At 41.4% G+C, this 26060-nt stretch overlaps 1 protein-coding gene across 1 annotated transcript in view; it reads right to left on the bottom strand.

Annotated features, from left to right (window-relative positions):
• GLP1R (glucagon like peptide 1 receptor) overlaps positions 1–26060 on the bottom strand; it is a 133703-nt gene that overhangs the window by 41611 nt on the left and 66032 nt on the right. Inside the window, exons 6-11 of the mRNA XM_056853359.1 lie at positions 22946–23056; positions 11850–11858; positions 10876–10976; positions 6982–7088; positions 5096–5249; positions 2933–3092 (exon numbers count right to left, since the gene is read on the bottom strand). Of these exons, the coding sequence (XP_056709337.1) occupies positions 2933–3092; positions 5096–5249; positions 6982–7088; positions 10876–10976; positions 11850–11858; positions 22946–23056 (642 nt within the window). The remainder of the gene's footprint in view (positions 1–2932; positions 3093–5095; positions 5250–6981; positions 7089–10875; positions 10977–11849; positions 11859–22945; positions 23057–26060) is intronic.

Raw genomic sequence — 26060 nt, 5'->3', positions numbered from 1 at the left:
CTCACAAAGCAACTTCATAAGACATCCCTGCAGCTAGACAAGAGGCCTGTGAGAGGCATCAATCCAATTGTGCTGGCTATATCATCAAGAGAATCACCTTCTGATTTTTTGGATGTCAGTTCATTTTGCCAAGCCCAAATCCAAAACTGATCCAAGGCAAGTTCAACTATCAGTAAACTCAAACCACCCAAAACTCATCATTCACTTGAAGATTAAACTATATTATTAACTCCATCAAAGCACAGAACTTTTCCTTTAGAAGGGATGAGGCATCTTTGGAGACAACCTGAAGCATACTGGTCCTTCTCAACTCAAAGAGAACTGCTCAGTATGCACATAGGATCTTCTGCTGGATTACATCCATTCTCTTCAAGTATTGGTAAACTAAGCCTGAATCAAATATCTCAGGCAAAAAGATGTATTTCTGCTATATTTCTTATGATGAATTTTTGGCCTGTCTGGCTTTGGACAGAATATTAATTCTCTTCATTCCCATTTGTTTAGATAAATGTCTTGAATCAGGCAATTTTTATGAAGAACACAACATCTTAAGCAATCTGTTTTGTGTGTTTTAAACAATTGTACAATATAAAGGTGCAGTTGCCCCAACAGAATTCCTTAACGTATTTTTCCTTTCTGGGCTCTTTGTATATTTACTACCATAAATAGACCACAACTTTTATATCATCAATACATCACCAAGCATTCAGTAGTTAAGAAAATAATTTGCAATTGATCATTCATATGAATTTTACTAGTAAACTTATTTGAAAGAATGTTCATGCAAGGTGAAGCTGCAAAAGAGGAAAAAATAGCCAAGGCAATTCCATATTAAAAAAAGAAAAAAGAATCCCAGACCTCTTTTCCCTTATCCACAAATATGCACCAAGGAACTCCAAACATCCCATTTCCAAATTAATAGGGTCACAAAAAAGAAGTGGCCAAAACAGAAAGTATTACAATATTGTCAAAGGCTTTCACGGTCAGAGTTCATTGGTTCTTGTAGGTTATCCGGGCTGTGTGACCGTGGTCTTGGTATTTTCTTTCCTGACGTTTCGCCAGCAGCTGTGGCAGGCATCTTCAGAGGAGTAACACTGAAGGACACTGAGAGACACTGTCCTTCAGTGTTACTCCTCTGAAGATGCCTGCCACAGCTGCTGGCGAAACGTCAGGAAAGAAAATACCAAGACCACGGTCACACAGCCCGGATAACCTACAAGAACCAGAATTAAATCTTATAATGCAGATTCTCTAAATCCCCAATCTCAAAGTGTGCATAATTAAGCTAGATGCCATATTATATAGCCACTTCTTTCTCTGTGATAAAGGAAGTCTATTGTTATTTGTAAAATCAAAGTATTTCTTTCAGTGACTTGTGTCCAGCTCTTCCTGAACTTGAAGTGGTTTACGACATGCAGATATGAAATCCAAGAACAGTTAAAACCATGTAAACAAAACTCTTAACTGAACAGTTAATAATAGGAAGTTTTAACACATATGTACTGTCACAGAAATCATTCACCCATTCCAGAGATTAAAACCCCATTTCTAAAAGTAGTTTTTGAAGCCCCTATGAAATTCAGTCTACAAGGTTGCCTTCCTCACCTCCTCACACAAGCTGTTCCGCAGGGCTGGAGCTGCCACTGAAAATGCCAGAGTTCTCATAATTACAGATTTAATTAAATTATGAGATGAGACGAGCAATTCCTATTACTGAGATCTTCCTAAGTGGATGGGCAGATACCAAGTTCTTCAGATATATGAGTCCTAAGTCACAACAGACTTTAAAGTTTAGTACCTTGAAGAGACTCCAGAAGCAGATTGATAATCAGGGCAGATATTATAAAACTGGATTACAATCCTGGCATCCTGATAACTGGGGTAACTATTATAAAACTGGATGGATGCAATTCTGGCATCCTGACCCGGATAAAGGTAGGCAGCCACATTCTGAATCAGTTGTAGCTTCTGAGAGGTCTTTAAGGCAACCCACTTACCTTGATATTTTCATATATTTCATGGATTGCTGATGTATTCTAGTTTTCTATGCTTAAACATCTAAGATTTCCACAGAGAAAACCCACATTTTATAAATGAGAATTATATGAACAATGAACATTAGCAAGTACTGCCATTAATTTTCCCAAAAATTTTCCAACTGCAAGAACTCTGCGGCTGTATGAAAACTGAAAAATTTGACCCAGACAAGAATAGTGAAAAGAAGGATATGGAGGCAGCATTGTACATAAAGGAGATCCTGTGTTTGATCTCTTAACAAAATGGTGCCTGTGCACAGGTTTATGAGCACCAGAAACCTACGAAAAAGAATGAAAGGTAGAGCAATCACAATTTTATGCTGGCAGCAAGATCATTACAACAAGCATACTTCAGGTTCCCCACCAATAATTCCAAATGACAATTGGCAGAATGCTCACATGGACTTTCATATGGCTTTTTGGCCCAAAAAAACAAAAAAAAGCCCCTAGCATCTTCTGTTGGCAGGCAAACAAATTTAAGTACGTTTCTGATGTATGCAGTAAGTTTTCTGGTTAAGAACTGTATTACTGCAAGTTTCATGAGCTACTGTATAAGTTTGAGAAGGATCAGGAAAACTGCTTTTTCAAAGCAAAAGCTACCTATATTTCAGCTTGCTGGCGAACCGTCTGGTGTCCTTATACGCTTCTGTGGAGTTTGAGAAATGCTCAGAATGGTCCCCCAGTAGCATGCCCCCACACCAACTGCATAAAAAGTGAAACCCCTGGCTGTGTCCCTGCTTTAAGGATTGGACCACTTTTTAAAAAATGAAACGCCTATAAAAGTGAGATTTCAAAGGCAGTAAAGCTCTTTCCATTCCATTTTGCCTAGAGCAGTGAAGTACAGAAAGCCACTCTCAGCAAGAGAGAGAGGACAGAGGAAAAAGAAACTGACTTACCCCAGCCAATGCAAAGGTAAAGCCGAAAGATTCTCTGCTCAGAAAACACTGACACCACTAGCAGTGTGTAGAGGTACATTCCTTCCACCAATAGCCAGTAGTAGTTTGCAGTCACACAATAATGCATCATCACAAAGACCAGACGACAACTAAGAGACTCCTGAGAGAGGAGAACAGAGTTTAGAAAATTTATTTGTTTTATTAGATTTATATCCCACCCTTTCCTGACTACAGTCAGGCTCAGGGGGGCTACCAACAGGAATAAACAGTCCATGTGAAATACATACTATTAAATTTAAAACCTTATAATCTAAATACAACACCAAGTTAAAAACATCACGTTACAACAAGCCAATAGCATTCATCATCAAGTCACAGAGGCTGCTGAAGGCCCAGTAAGGAGTCGGTAACAAACAGAAAGAGGGAGTGTTACAAAGGAAAAAAGGGGGGGAAAGGTAGGAGTGTGATGTCACATACTATCATTCTGCTTCTGGTAATCTATTTGATTTCTATATTGGTCATCCGGTGATATCCACATATAAAACTCTGTTCAGTTGTCTGAAACGTGTTTGCAATGAACAAACTGCTGTCCTCACAGAATTCTATGAGTCGCTCTCCTGCTTCATTTCATGCTCCTATCCCATATCTTCCAACAATATTTGATTCTACTTTGTTTCTTACTTTTACATTCCAGTCACCTATGAGTATCAGCACATCTTACTTAGATGTGTGGTCAATTTCTTCCTGGACACTCGCATAAAAGCATGCAATTTTTTCCTCTTCAGCATCTGTAGTTAGGGTGTAAACTTCAATGATGGTTATGGTGATAGGCTTTCCATAAAGTCTGATATTATTTGGTTAAACGTTGCATTATAACCCTTGACTGCTTATGTGACATCTTGCTTCACTATTAGAGCAACTCCGTTTCTTCTGTGTTGTCATCTTCAGAGTAAAACAGTTCGTTATTTTCTGACTGAAAGTGTCCTAATCCAGTCCACTTTAGTTCACTCAACCCCAGGAATGCTTTTCTTTTATTTTCTGCTCTTGACTACAGTCTTGAGCACTAACAATTCTAACAACAAAACAAGATAAAAAAGAGAGTAATAATAATACATACATAACACATTCCATGTTCCTATTATGTGTGTTGTAGTTTTAGACCTTCCTTTTGCATCCGTTCATGTCAACAACGAACATCCTTTTGGCTTTAGTCCAGTTGCATCATTAAGAATAGTGTTACCTGTAGTTGTCCACCGCTCTTCCTCAGAAGCTGACTTGAGTGCCATCCAACCTGGAGGTTTTGTCTTCCAGAACTTTTTTTTTTTTCAGGTTGGATTGTCTCATCATAGGGTTTTCAAGGTAAGAGATGATCAGAAGTGGTTTACCATTGGCCTTCTTCTGTGCTGTACTAACCAAGGTTAGCTGAAGTGGCACTGCCATTGTCTACGAAAGATCCTCCGCCAGTGTCACCTTCCACTACTGCTGCTGCCCAGTTGCAACCTTCAAGGATTCCTCCACCCCCCTCACCATTGGAACCGTCTGTTCTCTCTTGCTGTTATGACTGTTGATTCCTGAAGGGGGGTGGATGCATTTTAGTCTGGTGTCTCAGTTGTAACCATTCCACCTTGAGTGACTCTACGAGGAGTTTAGCCTTTCGACAAAGTCTAAACTTCTTACAGTATTGCTCTCAGCTTTCCTGACACAGCTTCTGAATCATGGGCAGAAGGTAAGTAGAACTCTGTGGTAGATCTACACATTTCACACATACACACACTCTACAAGGATGCCAAAGGGTTGCCAAGACAGTGATCAGGATGCCAGAATAGTATACCTAGTAGGGAATTGGTCTAAAAGTGGAATTTTCATTTTAAACACACATAATGAACTACTGTGTCTACCTTATTCCCTTCTATACCATAGAGTTCTACTTATCTTTGGCTTAGGAGTCTTTACGCCAAGTGCTTCCCTACCCTAACTCTACAGCAGTAGAAACACTCAAAGATTTCAGACGTTCGGGTGGATCTACCATAATTTTTTTTAGAGAATAAGGCTTCAAAACAAAGGTGCAGTGTTTTATACAGACAGACCAAAGGTACAGAGTTTTATATAGACAGACCAGTCACAGGCCACCAGTATCACAGGTATTTTTGAGTAATACCTTACCTGATAGGATACAATTTTCTCCCATTGATATTCATGAGTGGCAGTACTGTACATCCATGTTAGCACAGAGTCTTTAATGAAGACAGATACAGCACGTAGAATAAAGGAGCCGAAAAGGTTCAAGTGAATGTAGTTCCTGGTGCAATGCAGATGCCTAGAAACATAAGCATGATACTTGAGTCATTTGATCATAATGACTGTCAAAGAAAGCAACACTGGGCTCTGCTTAAAACTGTTATATATAAGTGAGTCATTTGCAGCCTATAATCCAGAAGTATCAGTAGGGTTTGTTCTTACTTCCTAAGGGGTAGGCAAATCAGGACACAGGCAATATCATAAACGTTTTAGATCACAGAAGAAGTTGGAATTTGACATTTTACTAGAGATAAAGGAATTGGAGCTTTTAATACTGAACTCAAGCTTCTAAGCAAGTATCCTGGAATAAAACTAAAAATATAGTGAGTGAAGCATACCTCAGTTTTGCACTGTAGCGGGTTAGTGTGAAGTGCCTACTCTTTATTGGTTTATGATCAACCTATTACCAATCTGAAACCAAGTTTGCCTGTTTAAATCCTCATCCTAAGTTGCTGTTATTAATAAAATCTGTTGTTTTGAACTTTTACCTCACCAAGCCATCAATTTCTGACAGACATAATTTCTGCGAAAGATCATTCTCCCCCCTGATCCGTGACCGTTATGAATATCACCCATCCACTACAGAAGAAAAGATCACAACCGGTCAACCCATGTAACAGCAACGTTCTTTGTACTTCTTTTTAGTGAAAGTTATTTCCCCTCATCTGAAAGCAGATGTGTTTTCAGCAAGGCAATGATCCAACAGGGCAACCACTCTTGTCTCTCCATCTAAACTAAAACACTATTTCAAAGTTACAAAGTTTCCAACCCAAATTAATGGCGATTTTCAACGTTTACTCCTATATAATGCCATCTAGGTGTTCTACTAGCCCAAATACAATGAAGCACTAGAACATATTTCTTTAAAAAGAACAGGTAAGCACAAACAGAGAAGAAGAAGAGTTGTTTTTTTATATGCTGACTTTCTCTACCACTTAAGGCAGAATCAAACCGGCTTACAACCACCTTCCCTTCCCCTCCCCACAACAGACACCCTGTGAGGTAGGTGGGGCTGAGAGCTCTAACAGAGCTGTAACTTGCCCAAGGTCACCCAGCTGGCTTCGTGTGTAGGAGTGGGGAAACAAATCTGGTTCACCAGATTAGCCTCTCATGTGGAAGAGTGGGGAATCAAATCCGGTTCTCCAGCTCAGAGTCCACAGCTGCAAACCATCGCTCTTAACCACTACAACCCGTTGGTATTTTGGCTATGGAGTGCCTCAGGGACAAGTGTGAGCCTAGTGTTGCTGTAACTGATGGAGTTTGAAGTTTACTGCTGTTGGTTAAAATTGCTGTGTGACTGGGCACTCTAGTCTTCCATTACAGCCCCCTCCCTTTGGTAGACTAGCTGCAAATTATTTAATAGTTTACTACTGCTATTACCTTTTCAAGTCCTTAAAAGATTCCCTCAATGTTTATGTAATATTTAACAGTTACATTGTGTATAACAAATCTACATATTGCATTTAAAAGACTGAACCTGAAATTATGCAATGAGAGTCATCACTGCAACCCTCAACAGAGATATAAAGTAAATAATTTACTGTTGCTTAAACATCCAGGTAACATAACTGACAGACTGATTAGGTGTTTCAGAATTTTTTTTCAGAGCAGCAGAAAACACATGGAGACAAGGAATGTAGAGAGATGATGTTAGATCACAGTACTGTATGTATGGATGGCAAATGAAGGTACTAAATTTCTGCTCACACTCTGGTAATACCTTGGAGTCTATTGTAAATATCTGGGATTACCTGAATCCAAGGAGGATGCCAGTTGCTATAACAAGGGCAGAGAAGGAAAGAGCATATCCAGTGGTGTAGACGACAGACAGGAATAGGAGCCGTTCTTTTGGCGCGTCCTGAAAGAGGATTAACACACACAAAAAGCCAAGGATGCAATTGCTAGACTACACATTTGGTCTCTCTCAGTACATGTGGTTTGCCAATGAAGAATCTCACTCAGACACAAATAAGGAGGACAGAACACATCCACTCCACACAGGAGTTGGTTCTTTTCTAGATTGGCAAGAAATCCGTGGTCGTCTAGATATGGGAATATTGTAATTCACTCCTGTCGGAGTAACGCCACCAGCATCACCAGTATTTTGGTGAAGACGTGGGGAGCAGAAGCCAGACAGAAGGGAAGTGCCCTGAATTGGTAGTCTCTCTTGGCATAGCCAAAATCTGAGAAACCTCCTGTGGGAGGGGTGAATAGAGACGTGAAGGTATGCCTTCTTCAGGTCCAAGGAGGTTAGGACATGGCCCACCTGTAGGGCTTCCATAATGGAACGGAGGGTCTCCATATGGAATTTCCTGTATCTGACCTTTTGTTTAGATGATTCAGGTCCAAGGTAGCCCTCCAGTCCCCATTTTTCTTGGGGACTGTAGAGAAGATGGAATATACCCCGTTGCCAATTTTGGGGTGAGGGACTGGTTCTATGGCTTGAATTTGGTGTAGGCGGGATATGGCGTCCAGGGTTCGCTGATGCTTTGTCCCTGCAAAGAGATTTTGGGGAGTTCACAAATTTGTCTCTTGGAAGAGACGTGAATTCTATGAGATAACCTGTTGATAACACCTGAGAAACCCATGCATCTGTGTAAGACCTTTCCCATTTGTGGCGGAATCGTAGGGGTCTCCCCCCCCCCACACCGGCTGTGACTTGGCATCACTGTTTAGGGGCTTTGGAGAACTTGTCTCCCTTGTTGCCCGAGAATTTATGTTGTCCCTGGGGGGAACAAAAAAATCTGTTTCCCCTTCTGCGAAAGGAGCCCTTATTATTATTATTCCAGGAACCCCTGCACTGTTCTGGCCTGAAGGGGGCCAGAGAGTGGAAAGTTCTGAAACTGGAGTAGGCAGAGGAATGTCTTCCCTCCCTGTTGTAGGATCTTGGAAGAACCTTTTTCTTAGCCTTGTTCTCCACAAGGATTTTATCTAGTCTTTCCCCGAAGAGTCTTCCCCCAGTGTAGGGGTATGACATGGTCAGTGTTTTGGTTTTGAGCGCATTTGCCAGGGATGGACCCACAGTGCTCCTCCGATAGCAATGTTGGAAGAAGTGGCTCGAGCTGTGAGGGATTTGGCATCAAGAAATGCGTCTGCCATGAATGCGGATGCCTTCAGAAGTCTGTTAAGGCCTTCCACAATCTAACAATTTTCTCCTGCATAGAGCTGAATAATTTACCTGAGCCACACGATGGAGGCTCTGGTCATAATGGAGGTTGCTGCCGAGGCTTGGATTGCCAGGACGGAGGCCTCATGAACCTTTTTGGAAAGAATCTCCGCTTTCCTATCTAGTGGGTCTCTAACTGACCCCATTCCATCTTCAGATGGTAAATCAGGTGAGTGAACTGCCGCTACCGGGGCGTCAATCAGGAGAAGTTGAAAGAGAGACATGGCCTGTGGAACCATGGTGTACAGTCTCTTGTATTGGTAGGGGACTGTCTATTGGCCAAGGGTTTGTCAAATTCAGCTTGTACCTGAGTTTCAAAAAATTCTGGGAATGGGACCTCCCAGATGCGAGGTTTGGTACTTGGGAAGAACTCCTTGGCTCCCTTTTTTCTGGGTTTAGGAATGGAGTCGGCTACAGGGTCTGGATCTCATTGAGGTCTAGGGCTACCAGAGCCTTGCTTAAGAGTCCCTGAAAATCCTCCGCTGAAAATAGACGGGGATGTTGTTCTTTAAGGAGAATGGGAGTGTCCTCATCGGAATCAATTCCCCCTTTTCTCTGCCTTCTAAATGTGGGGCCACTGAAGAGGTATCCTCCAGGGCTTGAAGGGATTGAAAGTGGGGGAAGGGGCCAGAGGTGCCGCTTTAGTGTGCCACTGTGGGTTAGATTGGTCTCCCTGTCCCTGATGGGAGCGTTGTGAGGTGATTAGAGCAGAATTTGAACCCATGCCCTGCATGAGAGAGGGGAAAGGGATTCCTTGAGGGCCATCATCATTTGAGCCTGCGTATCCAACACCCCATTAAACAAATCCACAATTTCCCGCCGAGTTAGAGAAGTCTCTGCCTCGGTAGGCATTACATTACCCCCTTGTGGAGACTTTGGAATGAGTTGAGAGCTTTCTTCTAAGATGCTCCTAGCTGGAGTGGCCATCACTGCAGTCTCTCGCCTCTCGCTGTGATTCGCGCCATTTTGAGGCGGCTCAACAGAGCGCGCCTCTTTGGGGGCGGTCGGCCCTTCCACGCCTTTCGCGGAGTCACCGCCGCAGCTGTTAGAATGCTCTCTGTGACGTCGCCCTGTCGAAGTGACGAGGGCTGAGTCATGGTCCTCCTCAGACAGGAGGTCCGAGTCAGATTCTCTCTTGGCGCCCGCCATCTTGCCCAACGGGGCGAAGTGGGGAGCGGGAGGAGGGGGGAAATTGAAAGTAGCGGGGGGAAGGGACGTTTGCGGCTAAAGCCGACGAACGGTAAAGGGGGTGAGGGAAGGAAAACAGACTCACTGAACACTAGACAAAGGTTAAAACGAATGGAGTACACACGAAGGAAAAGTCTTTGAAAACGAGTCGGAGTTCAAGAACGAAGCTGCTACCCTGATCAAGGCAGGACGGAAAACTGGAGTTCCCACCCAGGGGGCAGGAAGTAGAATAAAGATTTTTTGGTCCTGCCTACCCTGGGCACGTGATGGGAACACCTGCGAGTTTCAAGATGACCTCCAACCAGAACGAGAACAGACAGATGACAAATAACTGAACAATGAAACATCAGATGTCACTACAAAGAACTGAAGCTTCAGAAAAAGTGCAGCAGAAAGGTAACATTCACAAGTCCATGGCAGAACTCTCATTTATTTTAATGAGCTATGATTTCCCCAATTGTCAGACTGTGACCCTTTCTTTAAGCTTCAATGTTTCAAGTCAGAGTTTCTCCTCAAGGACATCTGCAGCAAGAGTGACCTTCACCGAGCTAGCATCTGACAATTTTGCTTACTTACATCCCTGTGTTTATGTATTTTACACACACACACCATGCCATGCAAGAATAAAGAGATATAATAGGATAATAGGGAAAATAAAAATAAGTATTTACATTTAAGAAGGCAATTCAGGGTCTAAATTATTACTCCCTGAAGCACTCTATTTTTTGGAAATAAGACAGGTGCCAAGCAACCAAGCACTGTCATTAAGCATCTGCCTTCTTGGCAGCTTTCTATATAACGGTGAAATGATCCTTTAAACAGTGAATGGAGACATATAAAGGTTCTGCAAGTGGTAATTCCGTTTCTCCAAACACCGTCTTCTGTGATGTCACAAACATTAAAAAGAATGAAAGTACCGACGAGGAAGCTACCTTGGGGATTTCCTGTATTTCAATTAATCTCACATCAGAATTTCTCCTCTGTCGTCTTCTCCATCTATTTTTCCCCCCATTCCTCTCTGTAGCAAAGCTACACAAACAAACCTGATTTTCTTTCCAGGTTTGCAATTTCCATTCTGGTTATGCTAAACAAGTCACTTAAAGCTTTTTGTAAGCATTAGGGAAAGGATGCCATGCTCAAGCTGCTTGTTTTAGTCCCACTGATGTTATCAAACAAGCAGAACAACTAGTCAGGAATACATATTCATCCTTTATGGAAAGCCTTCATTTAAAAGCCTGAGCAACATTCGCAGGGACTGTCCCACTTTAACAAGCAAATCTTGCTCACTTACTTTGCCAGCATCCTCACACTCAGATGTGTTCCTCCAGGCCTTGGTGGAATTCTCCTCCAGCAGCCACGTGCCCTCAAGTGTACAGAAGCGATAAACTTGCCCTGATGAAGGCCAGAAAGCACATGAATTACAGGGATAGATAGAAAAGCAAAAGTGAATCCATTATTCGTGTTAGTAAGCTCAATTGAAACTCCTAGTTACACATTTCACACAGGACTCTGTGAAAATATATATGTCTATATATACAGCACTGACAGCCTACAGCACCGACACAGGAATTCAAACTGATTCTTACACTTTGCCTTGGGATTGAAGAGACTGAACAACCAATCCTTTTGGTTTCTGATAAAAGGATTTGAACACAGATGCTTCCCTACTCAATAAAGAAACATGAGGATATAAGATGGTCGGAAAGTTTGCCCATTAAAGCTCCTTTACCTATCAGACTTAACTCTGTATCAAAGAGGCAACCATTCTCTGAACTGTGTAATAGCTTTACTACAGCCCATTTCTTTCCCACTGGAAAGAAATTAGAATTCGATTGTACTTTTATCTCTCAATGCTGATGCCAAAGTAAGTCATCTAGTGCCTAAAGTTATCTGTAGATGATCAATGCAGAACAGTCTCTAAGAGCTGTGAGACAGCCAAAGTTTCTATGAAATTTAGAAATAGATCTCAAACAAATAATTTAAGAAGACTCAGATCTTTATGTTAAAATAGGAGCTACTAGAATTCATGCCATCTGCCCTAGAAGCCTTACTGCTTAATCCAGAATGGACGGTGGCAGGAGGCAATTAGTCATGGATGAGGAAGATCACTTCTGCACATGTTCAAAGGAACATGAACGTTTCCTTCACTTTTGGGGCATATTTCAGGACTTAGCATGGGTACTTAAGACAGGTGTGAACCATCATCTACTGTGGAAATCTGATGAGTTTTCATCAACGTATAAGGAATTCTAAGATACCTTGTACCATGTATTACTATGCTTTGATTAAAGCAACTTAACTTAAATGTCCAATTGCCATTCTCTGGCTTGTTTTGCAGAAGCTTATTTTTGTAATAAAGTTGTCCAGAACTAGCAAATCAATAAGCATTTAAAATATACACAAAAGAGACCAATATTTTACAAGTTATGCAGTAAAGATGCACAATTAGGTTAGAGCTTTGATTTATTAAGCTTTGCATGCAAAGTGCTTTCAAGAAAAAAAGTTACTTTCTTAGAAGCAATGGACTTAATGGAGTCTGTTTGCATGAATTCCATGTCAATTACACCTTATTAGTATTAAATGTTTAAAGATATGGATTGGTGCCTAGAATCAAAGCAGTCCCTGTATGCTGATAAAAGACGAAGGGAAGACGCCAATAGTCAGAACTGGAGTTAATGTCATAATTTATCTTGGTCTTGGGTGAGCTTCTAAATCAAATCAAATAGTACATCTGGCTAAACACTTTTATATATAGAAAAATATGTTATCGCATGCCAGGAGGCTCACAAATATTTCATCAGCCAGCTCCCTTGTGCTGGAAATAAAAACCCAAATTAAATGCTTTCCCCGTTAAAACAACCAACCTGATCTGCATTTTACTACAGCTGTGTGTCAGGGATGGTGGGAGATTAGTCACCCAATTGTCCTCTGGAACAAATTGCCACATAATTTATCTTTGAAACAAATTACAGCATGTCCTAGCCTATCACATTTTATCCAGACAGCGAAAGGCAAGTTGAGAGAGAGGAGGCAAAGAGTCGAGTTTTCCCCCAGTGCACTGAGCGTGTTGAGCATCATAAGCTTTCCCAGATTTAATAACTCTTCTTAATTCTCGACAGGGGAAATGTTCTGGAAAAGGTAACAGTTTTTCTCAGAAGGCTGTGGTGAATCTGCTGTTTATGAGTAATAGCAGAATTATTTGCAGTGGCAGACTGACTTTCTGCTCCTTAACAGAGTGGCATGCCCTTTGATCACCAAAACAATGTATCCTAACAAATGAATTTCTTCTCCTGATAAATTTGGTCTGTGCACAGTGAATGGAGTTTATCAGCCACAAAGACAACACATCGGAAGTTAATTACCTCCACTTCACAGGCTGCGCAAGCATCTATTTATTACGCTTCTAGAGGGTGCCTCTACTGAAAATATCCAAAGCAGAGTACACACCACTAGTCTTCAACACCACATTGCATATGCACAATGGAAGCAGAAACATTTGGGATCACAACAAGTTCTCTCAAAATAAGCAATAAAACACTTTAGAATACTCCTGAGCCCACTAGTAAGTATAAGAAGACAGTTTCTATGGCTGAAGATTAAGCAGATTTGTACTGCTTCCAAATTTCTTCTCTAGGTAATTATAAAGATTAAATGCAGTACTGCAAAGTGAGAAAGTATTAAACTGGACAATCACTTCTGAACCAGGCATCAGCAATGTAAGGACCATCTTCAACATTTAACACAATTCCACAATTCTGTCCTTGTGAAACCCATTTTCCTTTGATATCACCTAGACCCACAAGAGAATTCGGCCTTAATTAGTACACACATTAGTACTAAAGATTATCACACAAAATGTGACAGAGCACAGCAATACCTGGGCCTCTGGAGTGGAAATACCTTTCCCCCATTGCTATCCACCTTTCAAAGAGTTTGGTGTTCAGTTGTGTGATGGTATCCTCTTGTATATCTCCCATAATGGAAGATTTCTTTGGATGCTTCAGAGCTTGTGGCAGCCATCTTTGGCATCCACCTGTTATAATGCCAAGATGCATATGTAGAAGCTGGGTCATTACTGCCCTGGAGGCAGTTACCGAAATTAGTGCTGCTGTTTTTTTCATAGAATCATAAGAGTTGGAAGGGACCACAAGGGTCATCTAGTCCAGCCCCCTGCACAATGCAGGAAGTTCCAAACTACCTCCCCCACATACTCCCAGTGACCCATACTCCATGCCCAGAAGATTGCCACAGTGACCTCCCTCTCATGATCTGGTATCAGATTTGCTATCAGAGGCACACACAAAAACCCCAAACCAAAATCTACAGATGGAGGGTCCTTTCCTATATTTAAATCCTGGAAGTCCTAGTGACTCTCATTCATCCCCACTCACCAAACGAGAAGACAAGTTTGCAGGAGGCTGTGCATTTGTATTCATTCAACAGGGACTTTTCCCTTGTTTAATTAGCCCTCAGGGATGATCATCATCAAGCTGCTTTCACTTATGAAAGGCCAGGTTTTTTTGCCACAAAGGCAATTATGCTGATTGAGCACTTGCTTCTGTTCTTCCCTAACTCACTTCACGTTTTTCCAATTGTCAGAAAGCAAAGTAAATTAGCCCCAGAAGTACAAAATGAAGGTGTCAGAGAGCCAGAAGCCACTGTCGTTACCTCCAAGGAAGAGCCATAAAAAGTAGGTTCCCTCATAAACATGACTCCAGTAAGGGTTTTGTTCTTGTGCAAATAAAAAGTTAAAGTGATGAACAGAAATTCTAAAAGTCAACATCCGGAGCGTGTTTGAGGATGAACCTTTTATCTGCAACACTTTCAAACTAAGTAGCAGGGACCCATCTCCCTTGAGGAATATGTGGCCTATAATAAAAGAGTTCCCAAGATTAAAGTTATCTATAAAATACAGGATTGTGAAAGGGCAACAATGTATTTATCACCAAGTCTTTGTCTAAGGTTAAGAATCCTGCATGGCTGTTGAGAGGAAAATGACTCCACTTCATAGATCTTAGCTCCTCACAAATGTAGAAATTAAGTTATTAATAATGTATACAGATCCTAACTTGCAGAAGTGCTTTACAATCTTTATGTTCCTTCTTAGAAGATAAAGGCAGGTTTCTTTTAGCCCCATTTTAAATATGGGACCCTTGAGCTTAGACACATCTAAGTAAACTGGATACCGCACATCGACTTTTTATACAGATACTGGTGGCCAGATATTAGTGACAAGAGAACCAAAACTCTAAAACTCTAAAAAAAAAACCTTCTGGTTTCTGCAATCTCCAACATTTTTACCAAAACAAGAGGAAATTGTTTAGCTATACAAGATACATGTCCTGCTCCCACTGGAGGGGACAGCACTGAAGAGAGACCCGCAGTATTCACCGCACCCAAGAAAATTCTACCCTCTTTGGAGTGATCTGGGAAGAGCTTGTATGGTCAGATCAACAACACTGATACAATTACCTACATAGCATCAACACGTATCATTTATGGCTGGCTTAGAAAAGTTCCTCCTCATCTTCCATCTTCTCTATTCAAGCTAGTGGAATGACATCTCCCAAGCCTACAGAAAGGAAGCCACTGAGAAATTCTCACACAACTTCCACCCCACTATCTACCTGAGCCTGGATGAGCATACGCAGCAATTTCACATTTTGAACAGCATGAGGCAATTATACAATGAATATACCATCTTATAGAGGAAACCAGCAGGTCACTTCACATCCCAAACCACTACACAGAGCACCCTTCACGACTTACATTTACAGCCAAATCCTCCAATAATAATAATCCTCCAATAATAATAATGGTTATCCTTCACAAATGGGGGTAAAGATTCCACAAATAGGATCTATGCATGTTAGACTGTATTAATGTACATGCAAGTTATTACATACATCCAGCGCATACATTCAAGTCAGGCTGCAATGCAAGCATCATCCTGTTGCCCCATTATATGATGCCCTAATATTTCAGCTGATGAAAGAGAAGGCGATATAGTACACGATTCATATCTCATTCCTTTAACAGGGGCTTAGGTAGCATGAGGATCCAGAACACTATTCATGATGGATGCCAAGCAGTAGGCTCTATAATTTAAGAACACTTGAATGGGCTGGAGTGTCAAAAATATATTGTTGAAGGCTTTCACGGTCAGAGTTCATTGGTTCTTGTAGGTTATCCAGGCTGTGTGATCGTGGTCTTGGTATTTTCTTTCCTGACGTTTCGCCAGCAGCTGTGGCAGGCATCTTCAGAGGAGTAACACTGAAGGACAGTGTCTCTTAGTGGCAAGTGTATAGGAAGAGTAATATATAGTCAGAAAGGGGTTGGGTTTGAGCTGAATCATTGTCCTGCAAAAAGTATCAAAGGTAATGTGCTAATCATTGTCCTGTAAGTATCAAGATAATGTGCTAATGAGGGTGTGGTACGTTAATATGGAACCATTGTATCCTGAAGTGATCTGTTAACATGTGAAATCCAAAGGTAATCTGCATGGCTATTGTGGACTGTAGTCTTTGTTAGTCTGGAGGTTTTCAGGACAGGAAGCCAAGCCTTATTCATTCTTAAACTCTCTTCTGTTAAAGTTGTGCTGATGTTTATGAATTTCAATGGCTTCATAAACATCAGCACAACTTTAACAGAAAAGAAGAGAGTTTAAGAATGAATGGAGGGACCACCAGGGTCATCTAGTCCAGCCCCCAGCACAATTCAGGAAACTCACAAATACCTCCCCCCTACACACACACCCAGTGACTAGAAGATGGCCAAGATGCCTTCCCTCTCATCATCTGCCTAAGATCATAGATTCAGCATTACTAACAGATGGCCATCTAACCTCCTCTTAAAAGCCTCCAGGGAAGGAGAGCTCACCACCTCCCAAGGAAGCCTGTTCCACTGAGAAACTGCTCTAACTGTTATAAAATTCTTCCTAATGTCTAGACGGAAACTCTTTTGATTTAATTTCAACCCGTTGGTTCTGGTCCGACCCTCTTGGGCAACAGAAAACAACTCGGCACCATCTTCTATATGACAGACCTTCAAGTACTTGAAGATGGTTATCTTATCCCCTCTCAGTCTTCTCCTCTTCAGGCTAAACATACCGAGCTCCTTCAACCTTTCCTCATAGGACTTTGTCTACAGACCCCTCGCCATCTTTGTTGCCCTCCTCTGGACAAGTTCCAGCTTGTCTACATATTTCTTAAATTGTGGTGCCCAAAGCTGAACACAGTACTCTAGGTGAAGTCTAACCAGAGCAGAATAAAGCGATACTATCACTTCGCGTGATCTGGACACTATACTTCTGTTGATGCAGCCCAAGACCGCATTTGTATGGCAATAGTGCAGTTTGAAGCAACTCTGTTTTGGTCCCTCACACTTATGATCAAATGATAACCTTAAGGATGCCACATAATGTATTGGAGTGCTATTGATGCATAGCTATGCTGCACCAATCTGCAACTAAACTCCACATGCTCCAGAGGGCATAAAACGCAATCAGTGCAGTTACTATGTCTATGTATCTTGCTCAGAACTTGTGTCCCTAGAAGATTTTCTATTTAAGAGGATTTAGTGCCATTACACAATAAATATTAGACCCTGAAGGAGTCATAAAATTTAAAATGGATTACCTTAGCAACTCTAAGCTTTCTTGGTCTATAGCGTTATTGGCAGTGGGCTTAAATTTATAAAAGGTTAAAAAAAATGAGCGCATACTGTCAGTGACAGTAACCAGAGACAGATTTCCTTAAAAGGAAAAGCACCATTTTTCTTTAGAGACTGTACTCTTGGCCAAATTCTATCAATCGTACTTCTTTGTAATTGTAACAACTTCAGTGCATAGAAGGAATCGCTTTGTCTGGGTTACACTTGTGGAAAAGGCATAGCTTGTGCTCTGTATAATTTGCCAGCCAGCAAATTTCCCAGGAAAAAAGATGTCCTCCTCTAAAACAAGGAGCTTCACCAAAGATCAACTTTGTAAAGGCATTGAGACAACCTCCCTGGCCATAATTTCAATATGGTCCTCCTACACCCTACAGGACTAAAGGTAAGAAATGGAAGTCTTCTTCAGTGATCATGAGCTCGGTCTTTATGCCCAGAATAAAAAAAACTTTAAACAGACCTGTCAGAAAATGGTGTTCTATATATTCAGAGTAGGAGAGGAAAGGCAAGGCAGCTATCTAAGATAAAAGGATGGGAAAAGAAAACAGGCTGCGTGGACTGTGATAAGAACAGGATGCCATGGAAGAGGCAAGGAAGCATATGACTACAAGGCTGAAAATTCTCTCATTTGCAGCTCACCATTCTCTTTCAGTCACTCCGCCAAGCAGGATATGTCATGAGCCAAGAAAACTATGGGGGTGCCTGAAGCTTTCCTGAGTGTGAAGTGGATTGAGGAATAACAGCGGGTATGTTCCAGTTCACAACCAGCATGAGTATGTGCAGTGCAAACAAGGCAAATCCCCACATCATAAACATCTTAGGCCAAGCACTTGCTAGTGGCCACATAAGGCATGCTCTCCTCTGGCTGCCAGATGTCTAGACTCATTAAACGAATAATCAGTAGCAACTACATGGTTTTTTGTTCTTTTTTTAAAAAACACACACAACAAAAACAAGCAGCTACATTGCATATGCACCAATGCCTATACATATGTTATGCACTGATCAGAGGTAACTAATGAGCCTGAACATTAAAACAATTCAAGTATTCCTTCGTATGGCCTTCTTGAATATAATAAATACCTTTTGTAAGAACTGTGTTTAAATGAGTACCAGTTTTACACCCATTATCTATTATTATTAGAACCAGCGTGGTGTAGTGGTTAAGAGCGGTGGTTTGGAGTAGTGGACTCTAATCTGGAGAACTGGGTTTGATTACCCACTCCTCTACATGAGCGGCGGATGCTAATCTGGTGAACTGGGTTGGTTTCCCCAGTCCTACACATGAAGCCAGCTGGGTGACCTTGGGCTAGTCACAGTTTTCTCAGAACTAGCTCAGCCCCACCTACCTCACAGGGTATCTGTTGTGGGGAGGGGAAAGGAAGGCGATTATAAGCCAGTTTGATTCTTCCTTAAGAGGTGAAGTCGGCATATAAAAGCCAACTCTTCTTTAAAAGCTTGCTAGATTTGCTTTGACTACTTGCTTGCTTGAAATTAGCACCTTTTCTCTCTCCTTGCTTGCATGTTTTGAGACATCTAAAATGCCCATCTCTGGTGGGAGCAATTATAATGTAACAGTCCTCCTAGCAGTTTTCAACACTGCATAGACTTGGGCCAAGTGCTTTTATTTATATGCAAATGCACTCAGAGTACAAGCAGTATATATATAATTTTTTAAAATACTCCCTCCCCTTATAGGTCACTGAACCCCAATTTCCAGCCAAGACTCACACAGTGCACCCCATTTCCCACTTTAAAAAGTTCTTCAAAGAAAGGAAATCCAAAGTTTGCTTTTACATGGTATGGTCTTTCTACAAGTCAATGGAAACAACAAAAACCTTCTTTTCATACATATGCCTGTGCACAGACTGAATGACAGGACAGCTGCGAAAGGTAATAGGCCTGCACAACACCAACCAAGGAGAAGACACCAAGGGCAACAAAATGGATATGTCAGAGCATTTATACACTATATTATTTTGGACAGCCCTTATTCTCACTATACCTTCTTACTGCAAGAGCCTAATTACTGCTTATCTCCAGGTAAGAAACAGTGAGTTGAAATGGATCTGCATGGGCTTTCTCATACTGTGTAGGACTGAGGCAGAAAAGGGTCATAGCCGGATAATGGCACACCAAGGCATCCAGCAGAGCATACTGTGTGTGTGTGTAATACCAGCCAGGAAACTATCCAAAAAAAAAAAAAAAAACGCACACTCCTATTTGTAATGCATAATTCAAGAGTAGCCACAGTTCACCACCAAGTCTATCAGAACAAAGAGAAAGGTTATCCAATAGGGAAAATAGGATTTATGGCTTAATTGGATTTTAAAGTGAGTTGTAATGCCTCAGTGATCATCTCTTTACAAACCCCAACATTATAATTTTTACTTAAAAATAAATTACCCTCAGGATAATTCAGCTTTTACTTTTTTGCCGAAAGAACCTAAAAGATACAGCACAATGAGTTAATTTAAGGTGCAGTATTATGTTAAATCTTGGTTCTCTCTTGCAGTGATGGTTATTGGCACAGTTGGCAGCCAAATGACTGTCACGGAGCCCTAAAAAGAGAAAACAAATAGGGTTGCTGGAGGGAATGCATTTAATCCAGCAAGTAAATTATTGGATAAAAGCTGTCTAGAATTATCAAAAGGAGTACTGGAATGGCTGAAGGGCTCTTACATCAATTAATTGGGAAGTAAACATTAATTCTGCATGTTAGTAAAAAATTAGTAGCTTTAAATATTGTGTTTAATGATCTAGAAGCATAAACAGAACTTGTTAATTTAATTTTCAGATCATCCTAAAATGGCAGCTACTGACAAACAATGCAAAAGGAATGGGGGAATTTTAGAAATAGAGGTGGCAGCCCAGAGCTATTCCTAGACGTGTCGGAGATTAGGGTTTAACATGACTACCGTTCCACAACAGGGGAAAAAACCAGAACACCCTACATTTTACTTTTTGTTAACTTGACTGTTTGGGAATCAAAACTTCAAGACTTAGCTATTATTCACTCTTCAGTTATAGCATTACAGACCCTCAGTGTCTCCATGCCCCTGTCCTGCAATGCCCATCCCCATGCAACAAAAAGGTTTCCAATCTTAAAGAAAAAGAGTGAAGTTTCTACAGTAAGATTTCTTTGTTGTAGAATGATATGCAAAACAGATTTATGAACATCTACCAATGACACTTGCAGTTGTGTGGTCTGATGCAGCACTGTCCAGACAAAGGTTTACTTACTAGGGCAGTGATGGCGAACCTTTTAGAGACTGAGTGCCCAAACTGCAACCCAAAACCCACTTATTTATCGCAAAGTGCCAACACGACAATTTAACCTGAATATAATAATAAGGAGGTAGCACATACACCTCAGGGCTAGTAACCCATGATGGACTTTTCCTCCAGAAATTTGTCCAATCCCCTCTTAAAGGCATCTAGGCTAGATGCCATCACCACATCCTGTGGCAAGGAGTAGCACAGGTTAATTACATGCTGGGTAAGTGGGTGTTCCTCTTTCAGTAGGGGATTTCACTGAAAGGTGGGAGGCGCCGCAAAGCCCGCGCTGTGGCCCGAGCGCTCTGCTCCCCTCCAGCTATGCCACGTTGTGAGCTATGCTCCCCTCCAACCTAGCTCCTCTCCAACCCCACCACGGGAATCACCTTCGCCACAGACTCAACAGGCTACCCTCACGCCGCACATGAGCCGCCCTGCTGCATGTGACAGGGGAGGGAGGAAGCGCTCCCATTGGGCTGCTGGGCAGAGGGGCAGGTGATGTGAGAAATGTCCTCAGGTGCGCATGGAGAGGGGGAGGGAAGCAGCCCTGCCCCGCTGCCCTCTGGCTTTCTAGTAACGAACTCAGGCGAACTCTGTGCTGGGGCAACGGCGTGCGTGCCCACAAAGAGGGCTCTGAGTGCCCCCTCTGGCACGCGTGCCATAGGTTCGCCACCACTGTACTAGGGGCATGCATTAAGAAATCCCCGAGCCGAAAATATACATGGGAATCACTGCTTCGGATTGTTAAAGTGATTTCCCAGAACAGTTATACAAATCTGGGATTCTTATTATATTACGGAATTCCTTCCCTGAATAATCCATGTTTTTCGTATTTGGATACTGCTAGATGGCTACAGCAGGCGCTTGTGTTTTTCTTTGATTCTAATGATTTCCCGAGCAGTGACATTTCTCCCTTCCAATCAGAGCCTTGAAAGGGAACAGGAAGTGAGAGCTCCTAGATAATTAACTTCCATGGAGGAGTCTGTGGGGGTTACCGCACTTTGTATTCCCAGCAATGTATTAAAAGTTTGAAAATGTTGTAAAAAACATCGCTTTAAAAGGGTTGTTGGATACCACGGCTTATAAATGATTGGAAGACGTCTTCACAGCTAAAGGGGCCAAACAAAGTGCGAACAGTATTTTTTATAACGTTTTCGAACTCTTAATACATTGGTGGGAATACATAGAAAGTGCGAACAGTATTTTTTATAACATTTTCAAACTCATAATACATCGCTGGGAATACAAGTGCGGTAACCCCCAGTGTTGAGCTGTGAGTGCTCAGACTACTCTACGTATTGCTCCAAATTTATGCAAATAACTTCCCACTAGGGGCAAAGGGAAGATGACTGGGGAAGGCACTGGCAAACCACCCCGCAAACAAAGTCTGCCTAGAAAACGTCGGGATGTGACGTCTCCCCATGGGTCAGAAATGACCCGGTGCTTGCACAGGGGACCTTTACCTTTACCTTTAGGGGCACTTTAACATCAAAAAAAGGCTGAGGGGAGAAAGCATCAACAGAAAAATCAGCTTCTACAGCTTTTAAACATTGTTTCTGGAGCCAACATGGGACTCTGATCAAAGTGGTGAACCCAGAGACATCTCGTAAACAAACATATCATGTAACTTAGTCCTCAGACTCCCCACACCACAGTCCCCCTGCTACCGCTTCTTCCTCTTCCAGGAACTTCATAAATGGTAATAGTACAACTTACTTATGATGGTATCCCTACAGTGAGTACCCAATAGGAAAACCTGTGTTTCACAGCAATTGGATAACTGATTCATCACATGCAAACACACACACACACACTACTTAAAAAACATGAACTATTTTCAAAGATTGCAGGGATAGAACGGGGTGTGGTGGGGGAGGTTTCTGCAAAGGAAACTTTCTTTACTTTGTGAAAGGGAAAAAAATGGACCACCACAACAAAGAACGATAAACACATAGTTTTCAGCAGAAAGTAAATTTCATTTTATCATCAATCACTGTGAGATCATATGGGAGAAAACGGATACAGACAGGATTTGTTGTTGTTGTGAAATGCTGTTGGCCGGTGCCATTTCCCCCCAATAAGAATCAGTGGAGAGAAGTGCTCCTGCACTGAAAGGCACCTGCTTCATGGGGGTCAAATAAAACCTTCCCCCCCCCCTACAAGCAGGATGGCTGGGACACCTTGTTCAGAGTCCTGTAAAATTCAACCCCTTTGCTTGAAATTAGGGGTTCTTCATATTAGAGGGAGAATTATGTTCCATGCAAATTTGACATCATAATCTTTATAAAGAGCTGCTCCAGACCCTCAAAGAGATTCCCCGTTGAAGAATGAGACCTTTGTAAACTGAAAATCTGGTAGATAAGAAGCAGCACACATTTGATGTTTGCGGAGGACAGGTAAGCATTGACAGTACTCACCTGTGGTCACTGATGGAAGATACCAAGGACAGCTCATATTCACATAGGTGCCAGGTAAGCCATCTGGCCAACATATATAATCATCAAATGTTCTGTTGCAGAACTTGCCTTCTGTAGATAGAGAGAGGGATGCTTTGAAAAACAATCAGAAAACAGCAGCAGTAACTATATCATTTCTATTTTTTAAAAAAATCCATTTAAAAATGAGCAAAATTCATAAAGACTTTTTTTTTTTACCCCATGTGTTTCTTCCACGGCCACAATAAATATATCTAGGCCCCATCTAGCAGGTAGATTAGATTTGCCTTGCAGATCAAGACAATCTCCTCCCCTGGCAGCTCATCTCACCCAGTCAAACACCAGGGGCAGGGTTGCTGCTTTTACCACCTCAGTTGTAACTTTACAGCTTGCTTCAGCTTAGTAAGTCACCAGCTGCCAACTGAGGTAGCAGAAATGTTTAATCAACAGGATAAGGTATAGCTTGTAGAAAGTACTCAAGATTTGTGTTAGTACAGTAGAACTGGTTTGCTGCTGGTGGGGTGGGGGAAAAGGCTTTTAGATCCAGGCCTACAGGTGAAGACACATCTCCTTTTAAACCTCCACTCAGCTCTGGGTAGTATTTCTGCTGCAACTTCTTCAACGGGTGAGACTGGCCACAGTTATCCATGCTCTGATTGCAACCAAACAGACCCATTCCTTTGCACAGGCTGCCTTTGAAATCGTTTTGGAGTAATCAAGGTACAAAATTTAGCAATTAAATTGTCATGCTGGATACTTTTTCACTTCCAGACCTAATTCAATGGACTAATTATTTAGAAGTCTGGAAACAGAATACTGAAAGGATATTAGTCTCTCTCATACATTCCCGTCTTCCAGTTAAGATCTTCAAGGCTGATCCTATTCCATGTGCCCCCAATGTTGCAGTGTAAGGTGGCTGACCACAACAGAGGGCCTATTTGCACTGATGAAAGATGGAACACTAGGTGAAAACTTTCCTTTTGCCTGGCTGGGGGGTGCTGAGTTTTGGGGTGGGGTTTTTGTAATTTAACTGCTGCTTGTGAAGCCTATTTTGGTGACTCATTCAGCCAGATTTTGTGACTGCTACATTTTTATTGTATTCTGTTGTATTATTGATTTTTAGTATTTCATTTGCAGTTTTATTTTATGATGGAAGCTACCTGGTGATCATGTACGAGTTAAGAGCCACAAAAAATGTATTCAATACTGCACAGAGTGATAAAAAAACCCAAAGTTAGCCAGAAATGCCCTTTTCAATCTATGTTCTTGCGCTAAAATTCCTGATAAAAGTTGGCTTCATTTCATTACCATTCTGGTTGCACTACTCTTAACTGCAGTTAATGGTATAGCAGCACTTCTGGCTACCACCTTGCTCCAATACCAGATATCCTTCCATTTTGTTTGGTTTGCCATAAATAAATCTCTCAACAAAAAAAGAAGCAACTCAGGCAATTGCAACAGTAACTAGACTTTCATAAAGAGAAATTCATTAAGCTCTTACAATGTTTCCACAAACATAAACATACCAACAAAGATCACATTTGACACACAACTACAAATATCTCCATATGCAACCACTTAGGGCATGTTCACACAGAAAAGAACCTATTCCATGTGGTAAAAGGTAAGTATCCAGTTATTTAACACATTAGAGGTAAAAGTAGAGGGCTTTTATTAATTCCGCCGTCCTTTTATTTATTATGCTTTATCCTTGTCAGAAATGCTCAACTGCAATAATTCTATGTTACTATGCAGACACCCAATGTTTCAATTTTATGCCAATGAAGGAGACTGTTGTTGTTGCAACACATTATAAGTACATGTCCATGTCTAATGTATTCTTCATGCTCCTTAACAGGTCTCCGGTAGAATTTATCCTGTTTCAAGAATTCATCTTCATCAGAAGATTCCCATGGACGTTGTACCAAACTAAACTTGTTTAGCTGAGCACTGCTCCTTCATGGCACTGCCATGGAAAACCACGCTTCCTAATGGATGCATATGGATCCATGGAATAGGTTCTTTTCTGTGTGAACATGCCCTAAGTGGTTGCAACAAAGTGGACCTTTGTTGGTATATTTATGTTCGTGGAAACATCGTAAGAGCTTAATGAATTTCTCTTTATGAAAATCTAGTTACTGTTGCAATTGCCTGAGTTGCTTTGCTTTTGTTGATATCATATATTAAGCAGCTGGAGTTCCACCCCTTTTAGGTTGTTATAAATAAATCTATAGCATCAGGCTTGCTAGATCCATCAGTTATTCAGGCGACTATGTATTTTTCCAAAGAAACGAACAATCTGTGGTAACGCTATTTCAGATCCTAAACTATACACGCTGATGCATAGCTGAACTTTTTTTATGCTATCAAGTCACAGCTGATTTATGGCAATCTCATGGAGTTTTCAAGGCAAGAGACATTCAGAGATGGTTTGCCATTGCTTGCCTCTGCTTTGTAACCTGGGTCTCCCATCCAAATACTAACCAGGGCTGACCCTGCTAAGCTTCTGAGATCTGACAAGATCGGGCTAGCTTGGGCTATTCAGGTCAGGGCATTGCTGAACTAACCATGCCAAAAAACAACAGCCACTAATCAGCATCATAGTTTATTCAAGTCTCAGATTTAGACTTATGAAACTGCCAGTCTAGGAACACGGTATAAGCTGCCCAAAGGAGATTAATACTTCCTTGCCATTACTGCTATCAGCAAGAGTCATTCTCTACACTGACGGTAAAATTGAGAAGTAGCAATGGAAATTCTAGGCATTTTGTGTTTTGTTTTGTTTTTAAAAAAGATCTGTTTCAAAAATTGTTTGAGTCCTGTATTATTCCAATGGGTCTGGGCAGAACATTCAGCCAAGTTTTATAATGTCGCAGACTCTCCTATTAAAGTTACTAGATGACCAGCAAAGAACTTAAGAATATGATAGCAACCATGCTGAATCAGACCAAACGTTCATCTAGGTCAGCATACTGCTTCACACTGTAGCCGATCCCACTGACACATCTTGTTTGCCATACCCCAGAAGAAATTGAAGATCATGGATATTTTTCCCCCATCAACTCCTACTGCAAAACATTCATCAACTGAACTAACT

Source organism: Euleptes europaea, chromosome 7, assembly GCF_029931775.1.
Source record: "Euleptes europaea isolate rEulEur1 chromosome 7, rEulEur1.hap1, whole genome shotgun sequence".
Lineage (NCBI taxonomy): Eukaryota > Metazoa > Chordata > Lepidosauria > Squamata > Sphaerodactylidae > Euleptes > Euleptes europaea.
The sequence above is the reverse complement of the archived record's forward strand: the minus strand, read 5'-3'. Positions and strand labels throughout refer to the sequence as shown.